The sequence below is a fragment of the Cyanistes caeruleus genome, chromosome 8, assembly GCF_971803275.1.
Source record: "Cyanistes caeruleus chromosome 8, bCyaCae1.hap1.1, whole genome shotgun sequence".
Lineage (NCBI taxonomy): Eukaryota > Metazoa > Chordata > Aves > Passeriformes > Paridae > Cyanistes > Cyanistes caeruleus.
In genome coordinates, this window is record NC_141708.1 from 11339192 (window position 1) to 11361591 (window position 22400).

General features: G+C 41.5%; 1 protein-coding gene across 2 annotated transcripts in view; it reads right to left on the reverse strand.

Annotated features, from left to right (window-relative positions):
- SORCS3 (sortilin related VPS10 domain containing receptor 3) overlaps positions 1–22400 on the reverse strand; it is a 273052-nt gene that overhangs the window by 25056 nt on the left and 225596 nt on the right. For both annotated transcript variants that reach the window (XM_086899396.1, XM_086899397.1), the window contains 5 exons: positions 12168–12285; positions 10544–10677; positions 6293–6406; positions 4663–4834; positions 304–490 (listed from right to left, as the gene is read on the reverse strand). In XM_086899396.1, the coding sequence (XP_086755522.1) occupies positions 304–490; positions 4663–4834; positions 6293–6406; positions 10544–10677; positions 12168–12285 (725 nt within the window). The remainder of the gene's footprint in view (positions 1–303; positions 491–4662; positions 4835–6292; positions 6407–10543; positions 10678–12167; positions 12286–22400) is intronic.

The window sequence follows — 22400 nt, forward strand, 5'->3', positions numbered from 1 at the left end:
TTGCTTCACATACTGCTTGGTCCTTGCTGCTGACCTTTTCAGAAAGCCCAATAGACATTTTCAAACTTTTCTCCGTAACTCTGAGGACTGCAAATATACTTGTGTTAAAAAAAAAATCCTTCCCTTTCCTTTCATTCAATAAAGTCTAGTTTACAAATGAGAAGAGTGTCTAGAAGCCCAAGCCTTTGGAAGAGCATGAGCTGCACATGTACGTGGGTTTACATCTCTTCTTAAGCCCCACTGAAGCTGCAGGGACTTTCAGAGAGGTCAGATTTTTGCCCAAGGAATCTGGCAAGTACTCACAGACCACATGCAGGAACAGGACAGCAGTGTCTGAGCCCAGGCTGTTCTCTGCATACGCCGTCACCTGGAAGATTCCAGCACTCTTATACACGTGCCGGATGCCATCCTCCACAGGGCTGAAATTGGCATAGGACACTGCAATGCCATCTCCAAAATCAAGCTGGATGTTTGTCCTTTGGAGATCACCCTGCAACAGAGAAGGCTGGAGTAGGAAACTGGACTGATAAAAAAGGATTTATATTTTTATCACCCTCCATCCCACTAAGTTCCATTTCATTAGCATGGGCACAAAGTAGTAACTTTTCAAAACAAGCTGAGGTTTGTTCTGCCATTCCCCAAAGTAGCCAGACACAGAGAGCAAAAGACCAACACCTCATCCTAAAATAACTGAAACAGGTGACATGAATCATCTCTTGCAAATATCCTCCCCTGTTTATACAGAGTTTAGAAGACCGGTTTCAGCTAGACATGAAGCTTCAGGACAGCTGAATTTATACAGGTTGAGTCCCACGTTGAGGACTGACAGGTTTTTTTTGTCTAATGCCAGTCAACACAGAGACAGGGCCTAGATACGCAGGAGAATGAAGCAGATGATGAGAAAATCTCTTCCAGGATTACTGTCAATGACAGTTTTTAAATGAAGGAGAGAAAAACAGACAAGAAATTCCAGCACCACAGGTATTGTCTGGAGACAGAAGTTGCATTATTTTAGTTTAAATCATGCTTTAAACCACAGCAGTTGAACTGTAGAAGTGTCTGCTATTCTGGTTTCTTGAAGCCTTATTTTATAGTTGCCCCCAGCTGACTAATGTAACACAAAACAAGGCTAATTTAAACAAAGGTAAAGCCCACTGCAGTGATTTCACTAAACCGAAATAAAACTACAACTCAGATTAAATCTCTGTAGCTTTAGCTTTCTGCATATATATGTGTTGTGCCAAGCAATTTCCTTTCATGAAAGATCTGCACTGTATTCACTGGGGGTGAGGAACATACCACTACATTCTGGAGATGTTTCTAGCCCCAAACTGAAGTCAATCCCTAGATACACTGAGGATGTGATCGGAAAGTTTTTTAAAAAAAATTAAATCTCTGCTCATAAATTTACACATTTTTATGGAAAATTCAGAAATATTTTACAGTCATAAACTCCATTATAGCTGTAAATGCACAGGGAAAACACACAAGAAGCCAGACCACAATGAAGCAAGTCCCATGTGTAGAAAATCAGGACCTTAGCAGCCCCCACAGAATTTATCCTCCTCATAGACTATACCTGCATGAAGAAACCAGAGTGAAGGAAGGGTATTTTTCAGATGTGAATTTACTTTGAGTATATACTTGGGGTCTTCAGACACTCATATAATCAGGATTATTGCATGTAGTTTTTGAAATATGGATATTTGATTATATATGTTAGATCTCTCTCCTTCCTTGCTCCATCATTCCCATTCCATGGGAGCCAGGGGAGTTTTGGCTCTTGACTTGATCAGGGCACCATTTTCACCTCCGCCCTACCCGGACATTAAAAATTCAGTATAAAGCAAAGAGCAATCAGAAAGGATAAAGTGGTAGTGACACTAAAATGCACCTATAATATTGAGTAGTCAATAACATCCTTTAGACAGAGAGTTTTTAAAGTCACTCTAAAAAATTCTCTAGCAGGAGCAAAATTACACGCTTGAGATATTCAGTTATTTGATATAAAGGCTCCCACAGCTTGTTAAACCTTTCAAAACCACTTCTCAAGGGAATGCACTAAGACCCCAAGTCCAACTCATATGGAAGATACTGAACAGAGGATAAAAATTTGGTCTCAGCTGGATTCATCACCGATGACCTCGGGCTGAAATCTCTTGCACCAATCATGGCAGCTCATCTCCCTTGCCTGACGATTTTCTTTTCTATTTCTTTCTTGCTTCTCCAGTATGATTCTATCTGAAATGAGATGGTTTCACGTAGAGAAGCAGGAAAAGATTTTTCATGACTAAACAGTAGCAGATGATCTTTTCACCCAGTTATGTGCCAGGGCTTCAGTGCAAAGGCAGTCTATCACACTAATCATGTTTTCTTTCTCCTTTCCATACATCTGTATCCAGTATGTAAAATACTAAACCAAGCATGCTAGCCCCACACAAAGTTGTCAGATATTCTGGAGTTTATAGATATAAATTAAAATAGAAGGGAAATGGAAGCATTATAAAAGGAAAAAGAAATCATTGCTATCCATTTATATTCAAGAGGCACGTTTTGTTGCTTTAAGCCCCATAAATAACTGAAAGGGAACAAGGTATCTCACAAAGGTTGGCTCTGAGTATGGAAATCAGTGAACAGACGTGATCAAGAACACAACTCCACAACAGCTATTTGGCAGTCCATTATTTCTTTGTGATCAAAACCAAACTTAGGTTAAAAAAAAAAAATATTCTAAGCAGGTTCTTATCTCCTCAGGTTCCCTTGCATGTATACAGTCCAAATCACAGTCCAGCCCCATATTCCTGAAAACACAGAAAAAATCTTCAGTCATTCTGCACTTCTCTGTCCACAGTCATCACCCCACACGTATTCTGAATACCAGTGTGAAGAATCTTACTAAAGCTAATTCTGTAAATCCTGAGAAATTCAGGTTTTGATTAATTATGATGAAGTCTCTGTTTACCACTGACAGCCTAAAGGTCAGTCACCTCCATATACTGAGGGTGTGTACTAGAAGGCAGGAAAGAAGTGTTGGCTCATCAGGGTGAGTCTGACACAACTGAATGGAGACCACACAGATGTATCCATAGGAGGGCTGGTCAGGCTGCTGCTTGGCTCAGAAATGAACTGTAAGCTTAGGTACAAAAACAGTAAACAGACTGACCAGAGAAGGTGGAGGAAGCCACGAATGAATCTGAATGGCAGCAAGGTAAGAAATAATCAAGACTTCCACAGAAATTATTTCTTCCAACGCATAAGGTAATCTTTGACCACAATTCTTCTCAGGTTCACACTAAAAGACTTGAATGACTTTGTTCAAAATCTCTCAGTTCTTTTTCTTTTATTTTCTTTCCTTCTTGAAAGTCTATTATTTTAAGAAGCAAATTCAACACACAACTTTCTGTGGAATAAGCTGTTCACCTACAGAGACATGTTCCAAAGATCCTCTTCCCATAGAAAAAAAAAAAAGCTTGTTTCAATGAAATGTTTTTCTAACTACCATTATTTTTCAACAACAGACATGAGAGTGAACACCCTTACATATTTATTCAGCTGCCTCTTCAATGTCTAAATCCTTGCAAAGATTCCACTCTTCAGCTACCTTGACTGCTGCCTTATTCCCCATCTGTTTATCATTCTTCATACGCAGCAGTTCCGCTTGAGTTCCTTAATAAATTACTAGTTGATTCCTAATTTTTAGATTATATCTGTTCTTTTCTGAACTCCCACTCATAGTGTCTACACAAATTGTCTTACCATGTCAAGTCTGCAGAATAGAAAAGAAACAGCAAGTAGACAAGAAATCCCCCTTGTATAAAAGCAGAGCATGCATGAACCTCTGAGGAAGTAGCAAAGAGGCCCTGCCAGATTAGTGTGGTCCCAGTGAAATATTTAGCTACTATATAGGAATTTAATTTAGTGTGAGAATATCTGTCTGTGGGTGGTCTGCCTCAGTTGTCTCCAGGTACTGCTCCAAAACACACAGGACAGAAAATGTGATGAAGAACAGTTGTGCTTCTCCAGCACCACCTCAGTCCCTGGCCAGAAGAGCCTCAGCATTTCGGTGCTTTTGGCAGTAGCATGGCCTGGTGTCACTTATGCTACTGTTGTTTACAGAGGGAGCTGTACCAATAGATAAATACAATAGATAAAGTCTGGGGGCTAGAGGTGCTTTGAGGAGACTCTATTCCTACTGCAAAATAACAATGTCCCTCATTGTTCCCCATGAATGTGAACATGCTCCTCACCATTCTTAACCTTTCCCAGAAAAGCTGGAGTTAAAGATTCACATCTCAGACACAGAATTGTTGATCACAGAAACACCACTTCTGCCTCATAAATTCTATAAACTGCACTTTGCTGGAGGCAGCAAGAAGTGAGTGGGGAAATAAATTTTTTGACCAGATCTATCTTTCTTCAGCATTAACATCATCACTGATAGGTAAGATAAGCACACCTGTGGTGTGACACAATATGACCTGCTTGTATGCATCACTATAGCCTTCAATTCTCTGAAATTCCTTAAGTCACATAAATCTCAGGACCATTCACCATTTCATGATCCCCCTTGATAGCTATTTTCCTCTCAGCAACCTGAAAAGCGAAGGAAAAGAATGCCAGCCCTGCCACACAGAGAAAGGTTTACTGAGACCACTAACACACCTCTTCCATAAGGATGATGAAGGTGGCATTGTGGCCCTGCTCCATCACCAGCTTCCCATTGGAGGTGAGGATGTGCAGTCCCCGAGGTGCTTTTCCAGGGCATTTCTCCATCTTGGCCATGTACTTCTCTCGCAAGCCATCTGTGCAGTTGTTAGACACAATCCTTCGGTACCTGGGGAACGGTAACAAAAGGACATTGGGCTCAGACTGTGGGTGGAAAAGCTCCTTTGCTTTGTTTTTTTTTTTCTCTCCACATTAATTCATGTGTTTTTTCAAAAGCTAACTGCCTGCACAATCCCCTCACTGAAAGGAAGACTCAAAGAAACACAACACTTTATTAAGTAGGAGAAAGTCAACCCAATCACAATTCAACCTTCTCCAGAGATTCTCAGCAGCATCACTGAGAAGAGACACATTGTAGAGGTGAATTACTCTTCCCTACTACAAAGTGAAGAATTCCTCCAAACCAGCTCCTGCAGGATTGCATCCTGCATCTCAGCTTTTTAATTTTACCATTTATTATGTTTTGTCTACCTCTATTGGGCTAGAGGGCACTTGAAAAAGTACACCAAGGGCTTTGCCCAGTTCAGTTTCAAAATTATTTGAGGTTTGGGTTTGTCTCTTGGATCTTCTTCGATGAGGTTGGTTAACAGCAAGAAACCTGGCTATTCCCAATGTTGTAAAGCGGGGGTTAGCCCTTGCTATTAATTTCATACCAACCCCAACTATTTTCTTGTTGCTTTCTGTCAAGAAGGCTACAAGCAGCCATACTGACCAGGGCTCCTGTAATTATATCCCATATTTAAAGCAACTTTTTGGCTGAAAGGGAGTCTCTGAGGTCAAATGCCTCTGGACTCCCAGCAGCCTCACTGCATCCAGCCACCTGCACCAACCAGCCAGGAACAGGTACATGGCTCCTGCCAGAACCATCAAGCAGGCAGACACATGACTCAGAATCAGCCCTACAAAATTTGGAGGGCCTGCCCTGTTCCTGGAAGGAGCATTGCAATTTTGCCCCAGAGAGTTAAGCTCAAGTCTCACAGCATTTCCTGCACGACAGTAGAGCATTTGTAAAGTGATGCTGCCACAATAAACCAACACTTCCCATCTGTTCTGGGTTAGACCAGGGGAAATCAGCACATGAAGCTTGTCTGAAGTGCAAGGCATTGTATGTACAAAGTGAAAATGGCAGAGGAAGAAAACATAAAAGAGGCTAAAAATTGCTCATTTGAGCCTTCCTAGAAGCTGATATAAATAGGAGCTGTAAGATAGTAAGAGGTTCAATAAAATAAAATGTGAAGTAGCTCAAACCTGTCTTTTTAAATGTTCAGCTGTCTCTCAGACAGACTTTTTTGATTTGTGTTTTAATTTCACAACAAAGGGGAGCTCCAAGTCTGGGCTCTAGGGATCACACATCACTTGCTAGCAATGCAATATCTACATGTCACTTACGTTAACGTGCTTCTCTCTGTCTCTGAGGAACAAGACAATTTTCCATACAGATGCTGTTGCAATCACCTCATGGATAAGACTGAGAAAGGGCATAATGGGATGCAGAGAAAAAAAAGAACTATCCAGGTTCTCTTGTGCTGCAGTGACCAAAACCAGAGATATTGCAAGATGCACTTACCCAGTGCTGTTCCAGTAGTTCTGACCAGCGTTGCAGTCCTTGGACAGGGAGGATGGGCTGAACCAGAAGGCTGGGATGCACTGGTTGTTGCTGTGCCTCTCATACCCATAGTCACTATGGAGACAAGTCATGAGTCCATCACTGTACCCTCCACTAGGGATAGCTCAGAGTTTTAGGTGATGTCCCCGAGGCAGGTGTGTATTGGTGGTTCTCTGCTGGGATGGCACAACATCATGGATTGGGCTCATCCAGAGACAAAGTGCTGGACTAGTTTGAGAGGCAGGAACTCAAGTCACTGAAGGCATTTGATCCCAACAGCAGAACTACCAACCTTGCAGAGCACTGGAGGACTTGTGCTTCATTTGGCAACAAAACATGACAGATTAAGAAAGAATAGTGTATCGTTCCTTTTTTTCCTATTAATCACTAACTTAAATTTCAATTTTGGGGTTCTTTCGGTTTGTTTGCTTTTTGCAGTCTGCTTTTAGAACAAACCAGGCTTATTCTAAGATCTAATGTCACTTGTTCACAACAGTGGCTAGGAATACAAAACACAAGGAGCACTTCCTGAACAACTAGCCACAGTATGTATATTTATGTATGTTAATGGGCTCCCTGACTGAGCTGTGACTTGCCCCAGAGGGAAAAAAAACAGCCAATGCTTTTCCAACGCTAAACTAAAACACAGCCAACTTCATAGTCTAAGGATTACATGGTATTTTGTCACACAGGGAAGGCAATCCAGGGTATCGATTCTTCCATGGACCACCTAAGAGTGGAAGTGTACACAACCACATCCAAAACTTATTTTTACAGCTGCCTTTGTGTGCCAATACAATGATGAAGCAATAGGATTAATCCAAAGCTTTCCGTAAGTTTTAATAGGGTCTGGATCAGGCTTCTATGCGTAGTCTTTATTGACAGGCTGGATTCAAAGGACAAATAAAAAGAGATTCTGGATTTTTGCCTGCAGCAAGTTAACAAATGCCAACATGCTAACCCTCTGTGAAAACACAGACACTACAGAAGCCACTGTCTTGAAAGCATTCTGTGCCCTTTAGGACACACTGAGTTTTATCCTTCCCCTGTTCAGAGCCTGAACTGCCAACAGAAAGTCTCTAGGAAGAGCTTTAGTGAGACAAAATTGTGCTATGTCCCCAGTGACCCAGGCTGCTAGTGCTCTTTTTTTGGAGGGCAAAAATTCCGTAAGCTACTTTAAATGGTTTGGAGATTCCCTAATGCTCTTTCTCTCAACATTCAATTTAATCATTCTCAGTGGGTCCGACCTGCACAGTCGAAAATGCCTGGCAGGGACTTTGTAATTAAAAATATTCAGGAGAAGCTGTACTTTGCCCCAAAGAAGAAAAGACCTGCATAAATATTTAATAAAATTAAAGACAACATTGCTGTGTGCCCTTAAGGTTCTGTGCTTGTTCATTAACTTCTGGTAAATGTATATTAAAACCTCACATGCTGCCCACCTTCCCTCTCATAAGCCGCAGGGTTTGCATAAGTTAAGGAAATAATCAAGTCCAGCTGCTGTGCTGTCTTTCTTGGGAAAGCTATCTTGACAGAGTAAATAAAGAAGCAGGAGGAGAGAAAAGAAAGCTCAGCAAGCACTTTAATACCACTTATGATATCCTTCTGCCATTCTCTCTGTTAGAGAAAGGCCAGGATTTGCTTCTGGAAATGACTGCAAGGGTTGGCAGGAATCACTCCTGATCCTGACTCATAAGGATTTGTTGAACTGGGGCATAATTGTGATTTATGCCCCTGAATTTTAGATCAGCCTAATATCTCACTGCAGAGAACAGCACTGCAACCATGAGGCAGACAGGGGCAAGGGCACTGTGACCAAATGGGAAGGAGCACAGCCCTCACAGCATGTGCTGAAGGGCTCCTGCAGTTATTTGTCCTATCCCCACAGCTCTCAAAGGCAGGCGTCATCACAGCAAGTGGCACGGAGTGCTCCAAGCCCAGAACCAGCTCCAAACCCTCTTACTGAGGAAGCAGAGGGCCCATCTGCCCAGACTTGCTGGTCACTGTACTCACACAGTCCTGGCTGCTGACCCTTCTCCTTCCCCTGACTCCCCCCAGCTCAGTTCAACCCAAGGGACCGACCAGTCAATGCTTTCAACACCTGGCAACTGTGAGCCCAGACAGAAGAGGCTGAGTGGACATTTTTCCTTGGAAAGAAATCATTTGTTCTTGAAAGAGCATCAAGTGAAAGCAGGAGCTGTCCTTTTACCTGTCCTGTCCACCTTTTAGTGAACAGAGAAGGCACTTGTCAGCATCTCCCCCTCTCATACTGACATCCCAAGGAAGGCAGACAAATCTAGAATATATTCTGGAATAACCTGTGCCTTGCCACTGACTAAGCAACTGTCTCATCCTTCAGAAGTCACAGATCAGATCAGATGAGTCCACCCTTCCTCTCTGAAAATCACTTTTAAAATAATCAAGCTCGGTGCCCCTTTTCCAGCACTGCCAGTATTTTCCTCAAATGGACTGTCTCACAGTCAGCCTTGCTGAGTAGCATCAAAATTCACCATGAAGCTTCTTCTGATTCTCCATCACCAGCTATAATAATTTTGCAACTGGAAGCCAGTTAGCAGCTCTGTTGGCAGTGCAGGGTCTGAAACAAAAGCCAGCTTGTTGTCCTCTAATTGCATTTCCTCTGCAGGACTGACAAGTTTAACAGCAATATCTCTCATATTAGGGGGAAAGTTAAGCAAAAATGATACTGAATGCATGCAAGGATCCTGTCAACTGATTGAAAAGGTGCATTCTGATTCAGATCCTTTTCAAGGCAGCAATTAAGGCAAATTCAGCTACCACAGTTTTCCATTTACAGCTTGGAAAAGACAAACTTCACTGTAAAATATAAAGTAGGTGAGGAAATGGGTATAAGGAAAAAATACCGAACAAATTCATAAGCATCTCTGGAGGCTGGTGCTGGATTCACCCCAGAGGCCTATGCCAATGCCAAGGGCAGATACTGCGAGGCAAGATAGCTTGTCCTGCAAGCTCCCATCATGAGAATGAAGGGAAAAGATCTCATGAGTCAAGATATAGAGTCTCAGATGTAATCTTGACATTAGGAATAAATTAAACACCAATCCAGATCAGATGAAAATCTCTGTGCTATATCCCTGACTCTCTCTTAAAGACAAACTACTACAATATTCAAGAAAATACTTTGGTCGATATTTTTTCCTTAATTTTGATGCAAATCACCATGTCCATGCTCTAAAAGAGAACTGTGAGTCTCAACTGTGAGCCTAAGCCCAAACAAATATACGGATGTCATGCCTCACACCTCTTCAGAAAGCATTTGGAGGTAGGTGTTCAGGAATAGCACCAGTACTGAGTCAGACACTGATCCTGAAAAACCTACTATAAAGATTAAAATGTTTTCTCAGTTGATCAGCTTTCAGGGCATTTTGCATTCCATTTAAATGACATTCTGATAATTTAAGCTCAAAGATCACAGATATTGACAGTCTCAAGTCTTAGAAATATTGCCCATCACAGGTGCCATGTAAGAATTCCTTGTGCAGAGATCCTGACATGCATTCTCCCATCTCTCCAATCTCTGATTGTCAAGCAATAGCAAGCAGTCTCATTTTTCCCCCCGCTTTATTTTTAAGCTGCTTTCAAAGTGACCTTAAATCAATTTGAAAATTATGGTCCCATTAAGTTAGAAACACCAGTATTTATGCAAAACAAGTAGTTATATCTGACAAGGGTGGGCTGTACAGTCATGTCACAGAAGCTCTTTCAGAAATTTCTCAATAAAACATTATTAAGAAGCAATAAACTGTTCCAGCTATTCGAAGGAATAATGATAAAAATGAGCATATTTTGCTGGCTTGCCCCCTAGGAAGTCAATGACCTTGGGAGTGAGGACAGAGAAATACCCTCCTTCTTCTGTAAGGAACATATTTTGAAGAGAAATCCAGACTGTCGCTCTTCTGGAATGACAGACATAAAATGCCTAGCAGTACTTGCAATTATTTTGCTTTTGAATTCCAGGCTTGGATTTCTCATGGAAATATTTCTCAATATTTCCTGCAGATGAAGGGGAAGCTTCCTTCACTCAGCAGGTTTGGGGGTCACATTTCTGCTATTTGGTATGATCACAGCCATAAAGGTGCATGACACCCAGTTCCTCTGCAAGGTTTTCTGTCTGGGTAGTATTTTGGGACAAAAATACAGCCCCTACACAAGTCCCCAGAGTCACATACTCACCACTCAAAGTCTCCTTGGCTACAGACACACGGTTCAGACACCACAGTTTGGGAATAATCTCGACCTAGGGAACACTGGACTCCAGGCTTGCGTTTTTTGTAGATCTTCCTCTCTCCCATGACACAAGGCTCCCCCTTCATTTGCCATGGAACAAGAGGAGAAACAGTTTTAGTGGCAGCTGGGTCTTAAATGGAGCACTTTTTCAAAAGACATAAAAGGCAGTGAAAATGAGCATTTATCACTGGAAAGGTGGGGAGTTAGAGTCCTGCTCTCCTTTGTGGCTTTGCAAATCAAAAGTCTCCTTGGGAGGGTGCATGAGCACAGTGTGCTCAGCGTTGAGTTGGGATGTCAGTGCCAATGTGCCCAAAATGCCTGGATGCCCAAGCCACCACACCCACTTAATGTCACGTCTCAGAAGGCATCCACCAATATCTAGTCCTATGAACTACCCTGAAAAGACAATGGGGGTGGTATGCCAGGGTTTCTTCTGTATGGCAGATAAATCCACTGCAGAAGCAAGTGCCCAGGCCTGAATCCAAGGGCAGGGGACAAAATCCAGGTGTGTAAAACAGAGCTCAACTCTCTTGCTCTTTCTGTGATAGAGCTAGCTTTGTTATGTACAATTCTGATGGTGTGTTTCACCTTTTTGAATGCAAAGGTTTCCAAGAACACTGCTGGGAGTAGCTAATCTAAAACAAACATTTGATATCCAAGTGAGTTGCTATAAACAGAACTTTCTATTTTGCAGAAATAATTTGTCTGCATAGAAGCAAGAAAAAAGACAATACCTAATTGAAATACTTCTCTTCCCTATTAAGAGCGATTCCCAAGATTGCTGCACGGTTACACATATGTCTTCCCTTTTCTTTCATTTAAATTATTTCCATTTATTCAATTCTGTGACTTCAATTATCTTATCCTTGCCAAATTAATGTTCATTCCTCATTCATGGATTTCATTCAGGAATGTCACAGTGCCAATGGTTCTGGCTCTAGCTGTGTTACCCTGCAGAGTGTGGATCATACTGGTAGCCAGTAACCCCTAAGTAATCTGCAGAGGTTATTGGTCTCTTAGTTATAGTCGCCTCAAGACCTAAATATACCCAGCATGAAAATAAGCCAGTGTACGAAAAGCAAAGCATGTATCCTTGAGTAGGATGAAATAATATGGTTTTCTCTGGTGTCTTTTATTCAAGGGTTTTACAGATATTCAAGAGTTTTACAGATACCTGCAGGACCTGCAGGATGAATAAATGTTTTTATTTTCATTTTTGAGTAGGGGAAATAAGAGGCAAACTGAAACAAAATTATTTTCATGAGTCAGTGACAGAGCTACAGAGAATTCAGTGTCATCTACACTTCAATCATAAGGTGTAGTTTTACACTGCCCTAAGCATTGAGGCCAAAAAGATCCAGCTGGTGCAATGGATTATTTTCATAAAAGTAGAAGGCAATCTCCTGAACTTGCCCGTAGATGCCTGGCCCCATGTTTTTTCATGTACATTCTTCAAAGGATCCAAAAAAAATTCCATATGCTTTGCTGTAAAGAACAACTGCATTCCCAGCTGGCAACACAGAGCAGGGGAAAAGGAACCCCCATCAACACCTCCCTCCAGGGGGGATACCTGATTGTGCAGATGCCAGGTTTGGTAGTCTTCTTTGCTACACCTGCGGCTGAAGAGAGACTTGTAATCCACCTTGACCAGCTGCCACTCAGAACGGAGACTGAAGTGCCCAAAAACTCTGAGCATGGGAGACAAAAGAAAAGAAAGAGCCAGAGTCAACCAGACTCATACTTCCATTTAGCAAATAACATCTCATGGATCTCAGCTACAGAAACTGATACACAGTCTTGGAGATTAATGCCAGAAAATGGTATTCAGTCATGAATAATATTTTCCTGTTCTTACAACATCTCAGGAGTGTTTAGCCTTTTCCTGACACCTCGTACACAATACAGTATTGGAAGGTCTTCCCATGACCCTAGCATCCAGCAAAACAGAACCCAAGTCTAATCACCCTTATTGCAATGTTTAGAGGACAGATTTTTTTTTCTTTATTCCAAGCCTTTCACTAATCTACATTTTTACCCAAGCCACTTATGAGACTAAAATTTTTGTTGTTCTAATTATTCCAGACTAACAAAGAAAGAGCGAAAAAGACAAGATTTCCAAAATTTCCTGTGAAATCAAAAGAGAAGCAGAAGACAAGACTTCCCCACACTGTAGTTCAGATCCTGCTGTGTCCCCAGTGTGCTATTATTTACTCTAGTTCATCACTGTAATCATACAGAGTTGTTGGCTTTGCTCTCCCCACTCCTTCAGTACTCTGCACCAAAACTGCTCTGCATTGTGCTGTTCTCCATGAAACAACCACCACGCAGGAATCAACCATGCTGTCCCCTGGAGACCTGTCTCAGCTCATGGGGACCAGGGACACAAAGGTGGGTAGGCAGTATCTGAGAGAATGAAGTGGTGGGTTTGCTGTGGACACCTGTCTGTATGCAAGTTCTGCCTCACAGAGAAGCTGACAGGTGGGAAGGATATGATACAAGAAGAACCTGTCTGCTGTCATGAACAAGTGGCTCAGGTTAGAAGTGAGCAAGATGGGGAGGACTTGTCTGGCAGAATGGATTTATTAGGTAGATTGTTGCTGGCTGTCCAGAGCCATTCTCAGTGTAGACCTAACTGTGGGTTGTTAGTGACAGAAAACACCGAGGCATTCAGGCCACACTACAGGAGAAGCTGCAGCTCCTGTTCCTCAGCACAGAGGGCACACCCTGGACCAAGACAACCAAAGAAGGATGGGTGTGCCAGAGCTCTCACTGGGAGCAGGGAGGAGTGGGAAGGAGCATGGTGGGGCGATGCAGAAAGCCTCCAAAACTGTACTCAGTATAAATTCTAACTGCAGTTTCCCTCCCCACTTTTCCTCAGCACTGGGTACATCCCATCACCTGTTACATCACAACTGCTTTCAGCACACACAAGCTTGTTTGTTCTGCGTGACTGAAACATCAGTCCCTACAAAGCAGCAATGCAGCAGGCAGAAATCATTTACACCAGCAGATTTATAGCAGTATAGGATTTGGTGCTTATTACATGGAAAACACAGGAAGAGAGAACATGACCAAACAGAAACACTGGCCTAAACCCAGAAGAGGACAGGGTTGGAGAAATCCAACACTTTGCAAATCAAAGCATCTAAAAGGAAAATCTTGCTCCTCAGATTAACAGTCCATCAGGAAAGCAAAAGTTTTCTTTGTGGTTTTTCAAAAATCATCAGCATTAGTTGATTTTATTATCTACTATAAAAAGATTTTTTAAAATTCCTTCTGACATTGAAATTCTTCCATGTTAATTAATGAAAAAACCCAAGTTTTTCTCAGAAAAGGCAATATATTAGCATTCCAAAAGCACAGAACATTAGATACTCTTTAATTAAATGATTTCAAAGTAGATCTTGGTGTATAATTGCTACAATTTAGATGGAAACAATACTACAGTAAATGTAATTAGAAGAGTGTGAACAGAAGGATGTTTTCCTCTGCACTGCAGAGATGGTTCTAGGTCACCTGAGTCCTAAAGCAGTAACTTCTCTACTCCACCCTCCCCTTCTGAATAAAATCTCCTGAAGGCTAATCAGTCCCTGTGGAAGAGATTTTGGAGATAACAGCAGCAGAGAAGCCAACAAGCATCTTCACCCAGTGGGTTTTGCTCACCAATGCCAAGTTCCACCTTCAGCATGGCTTCATGGCCAATGTCATGAACATCATGTGACAGCTCAAGATGACTTTTTTGTGTATTTGACACTCCTGTCAGTTTCTATAAGCAAATACAAGGAATGGAGCACAGCACTGTGTGATCTGTGGGGTTCCATCAAGGTTCTATCAAGCAGCTTTCCTTGGAAAGTGATGCAAATCTTCATTGTTTGTGAAATTAAAAATGAGCTGAACAAACAATAACGGAGCACAAACCCTGACTGAACAAAAGCAGGTGCTGAAACCAAACTCCACTTTCTCAGTTTTATGAATGACATCACTGGATGTTTTTCCATAGGGCCCAAGGGGCATGCACATGACCTCTCCCACCACATCTGTTTTGAGGCAGCCAGGTCCAATAGAGGGTTGGGCAGACAGCAAAGAGCTACAACATTTTAAAACTTAGAGTGTCCAGCTATCAGTAAGTGCTTGGCACTAAATGTTCCAGTTGTTACATATTGGTTTCTCTACCAGGTGCCAAGAAACAAGTTCCAATGAAAGAGATGCAAAAAGAGATTGTTGGGGCCCTATTTATCCCTCCTGAACTGGTGAGTCCTCACATTGCTTTGAAGACACCATCTCATGCAACTTATCTGATTCCATGTGCCTTCATTTCACATTTACTTTGGTCACTAAATAAGGGAGGTGGATTTTTTTAATAAACATATCTAAATTATCAAGATAATACGGGGAGAAAGGAAATGAGGTACTATAAACTTTGCCTCAATAACTTTGTCTACCATGGTCTGAAAGCTCTTAATTACTTGTTGCAAGCATAGAAAACAAGAGAGATGGGTTTTCAAGGTCCATATTTGAAAAGCCAACAAAGAAGGTATATTTTGATTTTTCCATATAAGCAGTCTGATCTGGAAGTCCTTGAGAAGTAATAAATACAAGAGCCCAGATGGTATTTAGATAGAGATGGTTTTCTGACTAAGCTCAATTTAACAAAGGTTCTCCAACCCAAGACATAGAATGGTAATTTACTGGCTTTAGACTGCATAGATTTTGTTCTATCCCTCTGACTAAGCAGTTACAATTCCACATAAAATCTTAGCTAATAGGGCAGCATCTTCTCATCTGGCTCTATGCATAGCTTACAGTGAAATCATTACTAAAAAAAACAGAAAATGCTTCCCAATCCTTCCTTTGGAGAAACAAGGCAAGGCTTTTATTGCCAGGGCTGGGTGTCATTAATTTGCAGAAAAACTATTAGAAACATGGAAATCAATTCTAAAATGCTTACAGTTTCATGATGGAGTCATTTTAGAAATGATCATTGGTAATGTTGCTATAATTATATCTTTCATTAATTTTTTAAATACATAGTAACTTACAAATGTGGTATACACTGCCTGGATAACCTTGTACAGGAGTTCTCTAAAAGGCTTTTTACATTTATACAATGCTCTCTTCTCAAATTCCATTGCTTTTGCTTTATCATTCCTTGTATTGTTGAATAGTTGTGCTTTTTATGTAATTCAATACTGCTCAATTCCTGCCAGGTCAACAGAATGAACTGAGGGTCACAAGATAACAACTCACCTGCCTCTGGTCCATAGATTCAATCCCTGTCCCTGCTCATGGTATGAGAAACAGAGCTCCTCAAGTAATAGCTCCCACAAGAAAGGCATCAGCTGTATCCATGTGGATCTGCCCCTGCTGGCAGTTTCAGACTAGCTGCCCAAGCATTAAAATGTAAAATTAAAATGTAAAATGTAAATTCTCACACCTAAATCAAGTCCTCTTCTATCATTTCTGAAATAAACTGGTAGGACATCATATGGAGCAAGCAAGCACTGAAGCTGCCTGTACTTGGCTGGTGTGGATAAGGATGGAAGATTTTCCCTTCACCAGTCCTCCCAGCTCCTTTGTGTGCAACACTTGCTCAGATGTGCCCAGCACTGAGTCAGAGGCCTGCAGATGCCAAGGAAGGAAGAAGGTGATAAGGTAATTTTCACTGCACCTAACATCAAAAGTACCCTCCTTTCTGAAGCAGTTTTCCTTCACTGGACATCAGCAAGGTGAGAAACATAAAAAGACTGGGTGTTTTTTTCTTTTGCTTCTCTCAACATACCTTGGGGACCTCTGAAACTAGATTTTAACAAGATTAGGCCCCACAGAATAGACTCTAAGCATTTTTAATATCTAAAAATAAAATAAAAGCAAAATAATGTAATATATTTAGTAGACAGCATCTTTTGAGATGAACTACATAAGCAGATGGATGGATCAACAGAAAAGTAAAGCCAGAACTAGGGAAATAGAGCCAAACGTATACTTTAATTGATAATACTGAAAGAAAAGCTAATTGCAGTGTCATCATAAATAGACTGTTTCATTTAGAAAAGCCTGAAACCAACCTTGAATTTTATTTCCTTTTGTTGTAAAATAAAAACACTTGCAGAGGAAGTGTCTTAGCAAGCAAAAAATCCCCAATAGTAAAATCACCCAAATTAGTAAATACTTCTGCTGACCTGAATCTGTGTTTTTGTTTTGAGAATGTAGAAAGGAAGAAAGTCAAGTAAGATCACCATCTGATTTCAGTTAAAATCCCTCTTTATTTACATCTGTGCATCCTACAGGAAGTGCCAGAAGTAGATATTTAATGGGCAAACCCAAGAAGTGTTATGAAGCACAATCTGGAAGAATCACCTCCTGGCAGGAAAACAAGCATGTGTTGGTTTGGGTTTTGGTTTTTATTTTTATTTTTTCTAGTCCCTAGAGAGGAAGCTCTTCTCTCACTGAACCCAGAGGGAGTCCCAGATCTGGAGCAGTGAGTAGGTAATTCACCACAGCTGAAGGTGCTCATTCTCATCCTGATGTCCAGCAGAGAAGCACATGTTGCTACTGCTGCAATCTTAACAGATATCCTCTCATTCATAATTGCCTTGATTTGTTTGGGATTTTTTCCCCACAAGCCAGGCTACACTGGTCCCACATTTCCTGGGAAATGGTGAGCCTATGCTAGAGCTGCTGGCTCAGTGAACACTTACAGAATATCTTGGTACACAGATGTACCTCCTTAACTTGTTGATATTTACAGCTTTCGAGTCAATGAAAGAAAATTCTGACAATTTCACACAAAGAAGAGGGCCTGCTATGAAACCTGGATCTGAATCCATCTCTGTGTAAGGAAGGAGCAGTAAAGTGAGACAAACTCCTGTGTGCAGGCTGAGCTGTCTGGGCCAAAACCACATGAGCAGCAATGGAACAGTTGAAAGTTGTGCAGGTGGGACCAGATTTTATGAAGAGATGAGCTATTTCTCTGTGAGTTAAACATAAATCATGACTTAACAGAAAACCAAATGAGCTGTGTAATCTCCCAATTTTTTTTATTAGGGTTTAGATGGAATTAGCAATAAAGGAGGTCACTAGTTACAAAGAAATTGGATAGAAAGGGACTGAGACAGGAAAGTAGAACTTAATTGGAAGAGACACAAATCAGCAATTAGGGAGAGAAGGAAAGGGAGAGTTAAACTGTCTCATGTCTGGCAAGACGATGCAGGGAGTAAGAGACTGGAAACAAAAGAAACATAAAAAATGAAAGATGACACTGGAAAGGCAGGCAATTGCCAACAAAAAACACTGCCTAATTTTTTTCCTAAACAATAAATACGGTTTCTAAGAGTCGCTTTGGAGCTTTTAATTCAGTTGCTTTTGGCTGACCTGTCAAGTAGGAACTGTAGCCTGAGGGCAATGGGTGATGACTCAGGGCTCCTCTACTTCTGTCTGTGGACCAAAATAAAGTAAAAAAAAATAGTTGGGTTTTTTTTAATAGAAAGAAGAGATGCATTTTCTTCCAATTAAAATACACCATCCATTTGGATCTAAATTTTCAGCCGGTGCAAATTAGTTCAATTTACACCATCTAAACAAACCCTCTCAGGTGTAAGGTATACTGATACTATTCAGAAGGAGAATAAACAACAGCCTTGAAACTATGAAGAATGTACCAACACTAGACAGCAGCCTGCATGAGGACAAATTTGTTCAAGAAAATCTTGGTCTATGTTCTATTTCCCAAGGAGAAGGGTCAAACAAGATTTTTACAGAATTTCTCCTGCAGATTAAATCTGAAGGATGTGGTTTATTTCCACAGAAACGGAATGACATAACATAGAGGTTGACCACAAGAAAGAAATTTAAAGTGTTGTCCACCAGCAATCCATATTGAACTAGTCATGAAAAGCTGCACCACTGCCAGATTTCAGGGCAGGAGAGAGAGAGAGAGGAGATGGGGCAGGCAAAGAGTTTCTGTGAATACAGATCAAAACCCAAACCTTGCAGTAAAAATCCTACAGTATAATCACAGCAGATCCTTTCCCTTGGCTTTGGAGAACAGTCCTGGTATTATTCATCAGCTCAGTGGGCATTTCCTTTACAGTGCTATCAGAAGAGGAAAACCACTGCAAATGACACGGTACAGCATGATCATTCAGTTAGCAAGTAATGGCAAGTGTAATTAGTAAGTAATCTGCAGAACATGTAATTACAAAGCAGCCCTACACTTTGGACTCAATTTCCCCTTTAGCTGCACAAACATTGCATAAGGCAGTGGAGGAGATAGGGATTGTTTTGTTATTATTTTTTCAAATAGAAAGTGATATCAAAATAAAAACTTCTTGAATGACGAATCAGACCTTTTGAAATTTGGTCTCTAAAAAATTTATTACCAATGTTCTCAAACCACTTTACATGACAATTGCTTCAAAAGAAATCCCAGCTACATGAAAGAGAGTATGAGACACCTAGGAAGGGGGATGGGAAAGCATATTAAATTTTAATGCTGTTTTTCAGAAGTGTTCTTTCTGTTCTTCAAACCACTCATGAAAGACAACCAGGTTCTGACAGTTCTGAAACCTGAAGATGCTGCCACTCTCTTCTAGAAAAGATACTGGCAGGTGTCAGCAATCTGAGTATTTCATCTCCTCATGGGTCTGTGGTCACAGCAGAGGCAGGTGCTGCTGCTTTGCCAGAAGCTGGATAACACAACACATTCAGTCATTTCAATCTTTCACCCTATGAATCAGCAGATTCCCAACCAGAAATGTCCAATATAAATGTAGAAGCCATTCCTTAGGAAATGTAAGGTCCAAATGCATGTGACAAGTGAAGCACAGTGATGAGCTTTGTCTGGATATCAGAGAAGAAGGCTCAGAAGAGAAGCTCTGGAGAGCTGCTTTCCAGCAATCATTCAGTTCAGTGATCAAAAATCTGTCAGAGTGAACTCTGCAGACAGCCTAACACTGAGCCTTCAAGCTCCCAGAAAAGCTGCTGTGCTGTGCCACCCTTTTCCTTTTGCAGGATCAAGGAGAGATTGAGCTGGAAAGGTGCTAAAGCGATGTCGTTTCTCAGTCCCCTGAGGGTTGGTGGGATCAGAGCACCAGAATATTTTACATCTTGCTCTCACAAAAAGGTGAAAGACTCAGGAATGCATGTGTTCACAGCATCCTGCCCCTTCCTGTGCACCCTCCATCAGGCCTGAGTGCTTCATACAGCCCAGCCCACCTGCAGGCAGGAGGACAGCATGGAGCCAAAATCCATCTGTCCTTACTTAGCAGCACAGGAAACAAAGCACATGAGCCTCTAGACAAGAGTATCTGGATTGTGTTGTCATCAGGCAAAACTTGTCCTTTTATCTAGGGAAAAGAAACTGTGTATCAGCCTACTGCTCATTCTGGCTCTTGCAAGGGCTTCCTTCTTTCATTCACTTCAGCGAATTCCAGTTTCGAGTGAACACACCTTTCTCTAGTCCTCCTCCCTGCATATGCTCACCTCTCCATCCCCCTTGTCTGAGCATTATAGACACAACTGAGCATCTCCCTCCCCCAAAGAAATGGGAAAAGTCTACACAGTGGGATGCCCATCTAGGACTCTGGAGACCTGCATTACTGCCAAGCTCTCCCAATGACAGCCTCCTGAGTGACTGACCATGGGCATGTCCTTTTTTCTCCCTCAACTTCCCTACCAGCAAAATACAGCTAATGATGTTGACTATTTTAGCACAGTATATGATCTACTGTCCATAAATAGCACTTGATTCCAATGACAGCAATGTTTGCCCCAGAAAGTCAAAGATAGACAATACGTGCCACAGAGCACGATGCCTTCTCCATGTGTTATGGCTTATGCCAGGAATCTTCTGAGTACATGGTGCAACTGCTGGGAACTGGTCTTGGGTCACAGACAACCTTTTCTTAAAGCCAAATAAATCACACGATGCTGTCTGAGGAAGATTACTCTAAGTAGATGTTCTCATCACCTGATTTGTCTTACAGGTGCCACAGAAAGACCTCGGCTCACACTGCAAGTATTAACAGCACAATCAATATTGTGCCTCTTGTGGACTGTTTAGGTGAGTTCATGCAGAGATCCAAAGGCTAAAAATCAGACTGGCGGAGAGGGAGATGGGAGGAAGAAGTGACACTGATTAATCTTTGGGTTGTTAATAATGTTTTTAAGTCTTGCAAACAAAGATAATGATATGGGTAATCAACTCTCCTACTCCAGGGTATAAACTGATCATCTGCTGGAATAAAATGGGAATTCCTATAACACACATTTTCTTGTCCATTGTAAAGTCACTTGATGCCATTAGCAGATTGATCACTTTCTCACAAAGTCCAAGCTATTCATTACTTCCAGAAGGTTTTGAAATTAGATGGGATGATACACAAATGCAGCTCACTATGGCAAATTCCAATATCCTCTAAATCATTTTGGTTTCCTTACTTAATAATTCTATTTAGAATTTTTGTTCTCAGATCAAGTTCCAAATTTTCCTTTTTTTCTGTGTGCAGTCATTATTTGCACAGATTCACTTTAATTTCATGGGGTCTGATATGAAGAGTCCTTATATAGGTTTGTGCACTGCAGTCTGCACAGTTCCCTGAGTGAGGACAGACAAACTGAACTCACAATGACACACCAGAGCCTTACAGGAAAATCCATAGCCAGTAACAATGCCAGCTGCACCACAAACATATATTGCAGTGAACAGCAGAAAGGAAAACTGAGAAGTGAGATAAAACCAAAGTAGGGACAACAATCAAAACCTAACAGTCATTTCTAATATCTGATGGTACCCATACAATTGGATAAACCAGGCTTTGAAATCTTCTCTCTGATCTTTAAAAAACTCCACAGTTTTGGTAGCCCTGAGAGAATGCAGAGGCTGGATGGACAGCCTTGGTTCCCGGAGGAAGTGAAGGTATATAAGGACAGAGTTCAGAATCTTTCAGCACAACAGCTCCCTGTCTCATTTTCTACCCTGGAAGCTGCAAGTTGGATTTAGCTTTCTAGAGAACTCTGGTGAAATCTTTCTTCCAGATTCCCTATTTGCCAAATTTCTGTGTGGCTCAGCAGCAGTCAAAGTTGCAGAAGATCTGGTTTTTTCAGACAGTTTCTTCCTCTTTTCTCACAGAATGAAGTGAAAAGAGGCCAGACTGATGACAGGAGAGTTTAAGGGCACCTGTGGGCCATGGGAATTGAGGAACACTGACTCTTTTCTTTATGCAAGAAGATGTTGTACAAGAGCCTCAATTCCTTCTAGGAAAAACAACCTCATGGTGTTTTGCCATCCACTCACATCATCTCTCCTTTGCTGAGATTGCTAAAGCAGGGTAAAGGAGGCAAAGCCTGGTGCCAGGGGAGAACGCAAGCTCCTCTGACCTCATCCCAGAAAAGGCACTCTTTTCTATCACTGGTTCCACATGAATTTTTCTCAGTGCACCCACTCAGAGGTGGCAGACCCATGGCATGGCTCCCTGCCTCTAGGCAAAGGGGCAGAATGCTTCAAGGACACCGTGTCAGCTCACAATTCTCTTTCCTGTGTAGCTTTTAAATGTAACAGCAAGACTTGAGCAAAAGGCAGCGGATGTTGTCTTGCTTGAAGAGAAAAGATGATAATCACCTTATCAGAAAAAGACAGGAAAATGACTCCAGGCTCCCATGTAACTTTGAACTCAATGTGAGCTTGGACCTGAGAGCTGTCACCCTTTTCTCATACTCAGTTTGCTGAATCTCTGCTGAGTGTGAATCAGAATCTGTCCACATTGCCTTCCTCATACCTTTATCTACTTTGCTGACGTCTTCCACA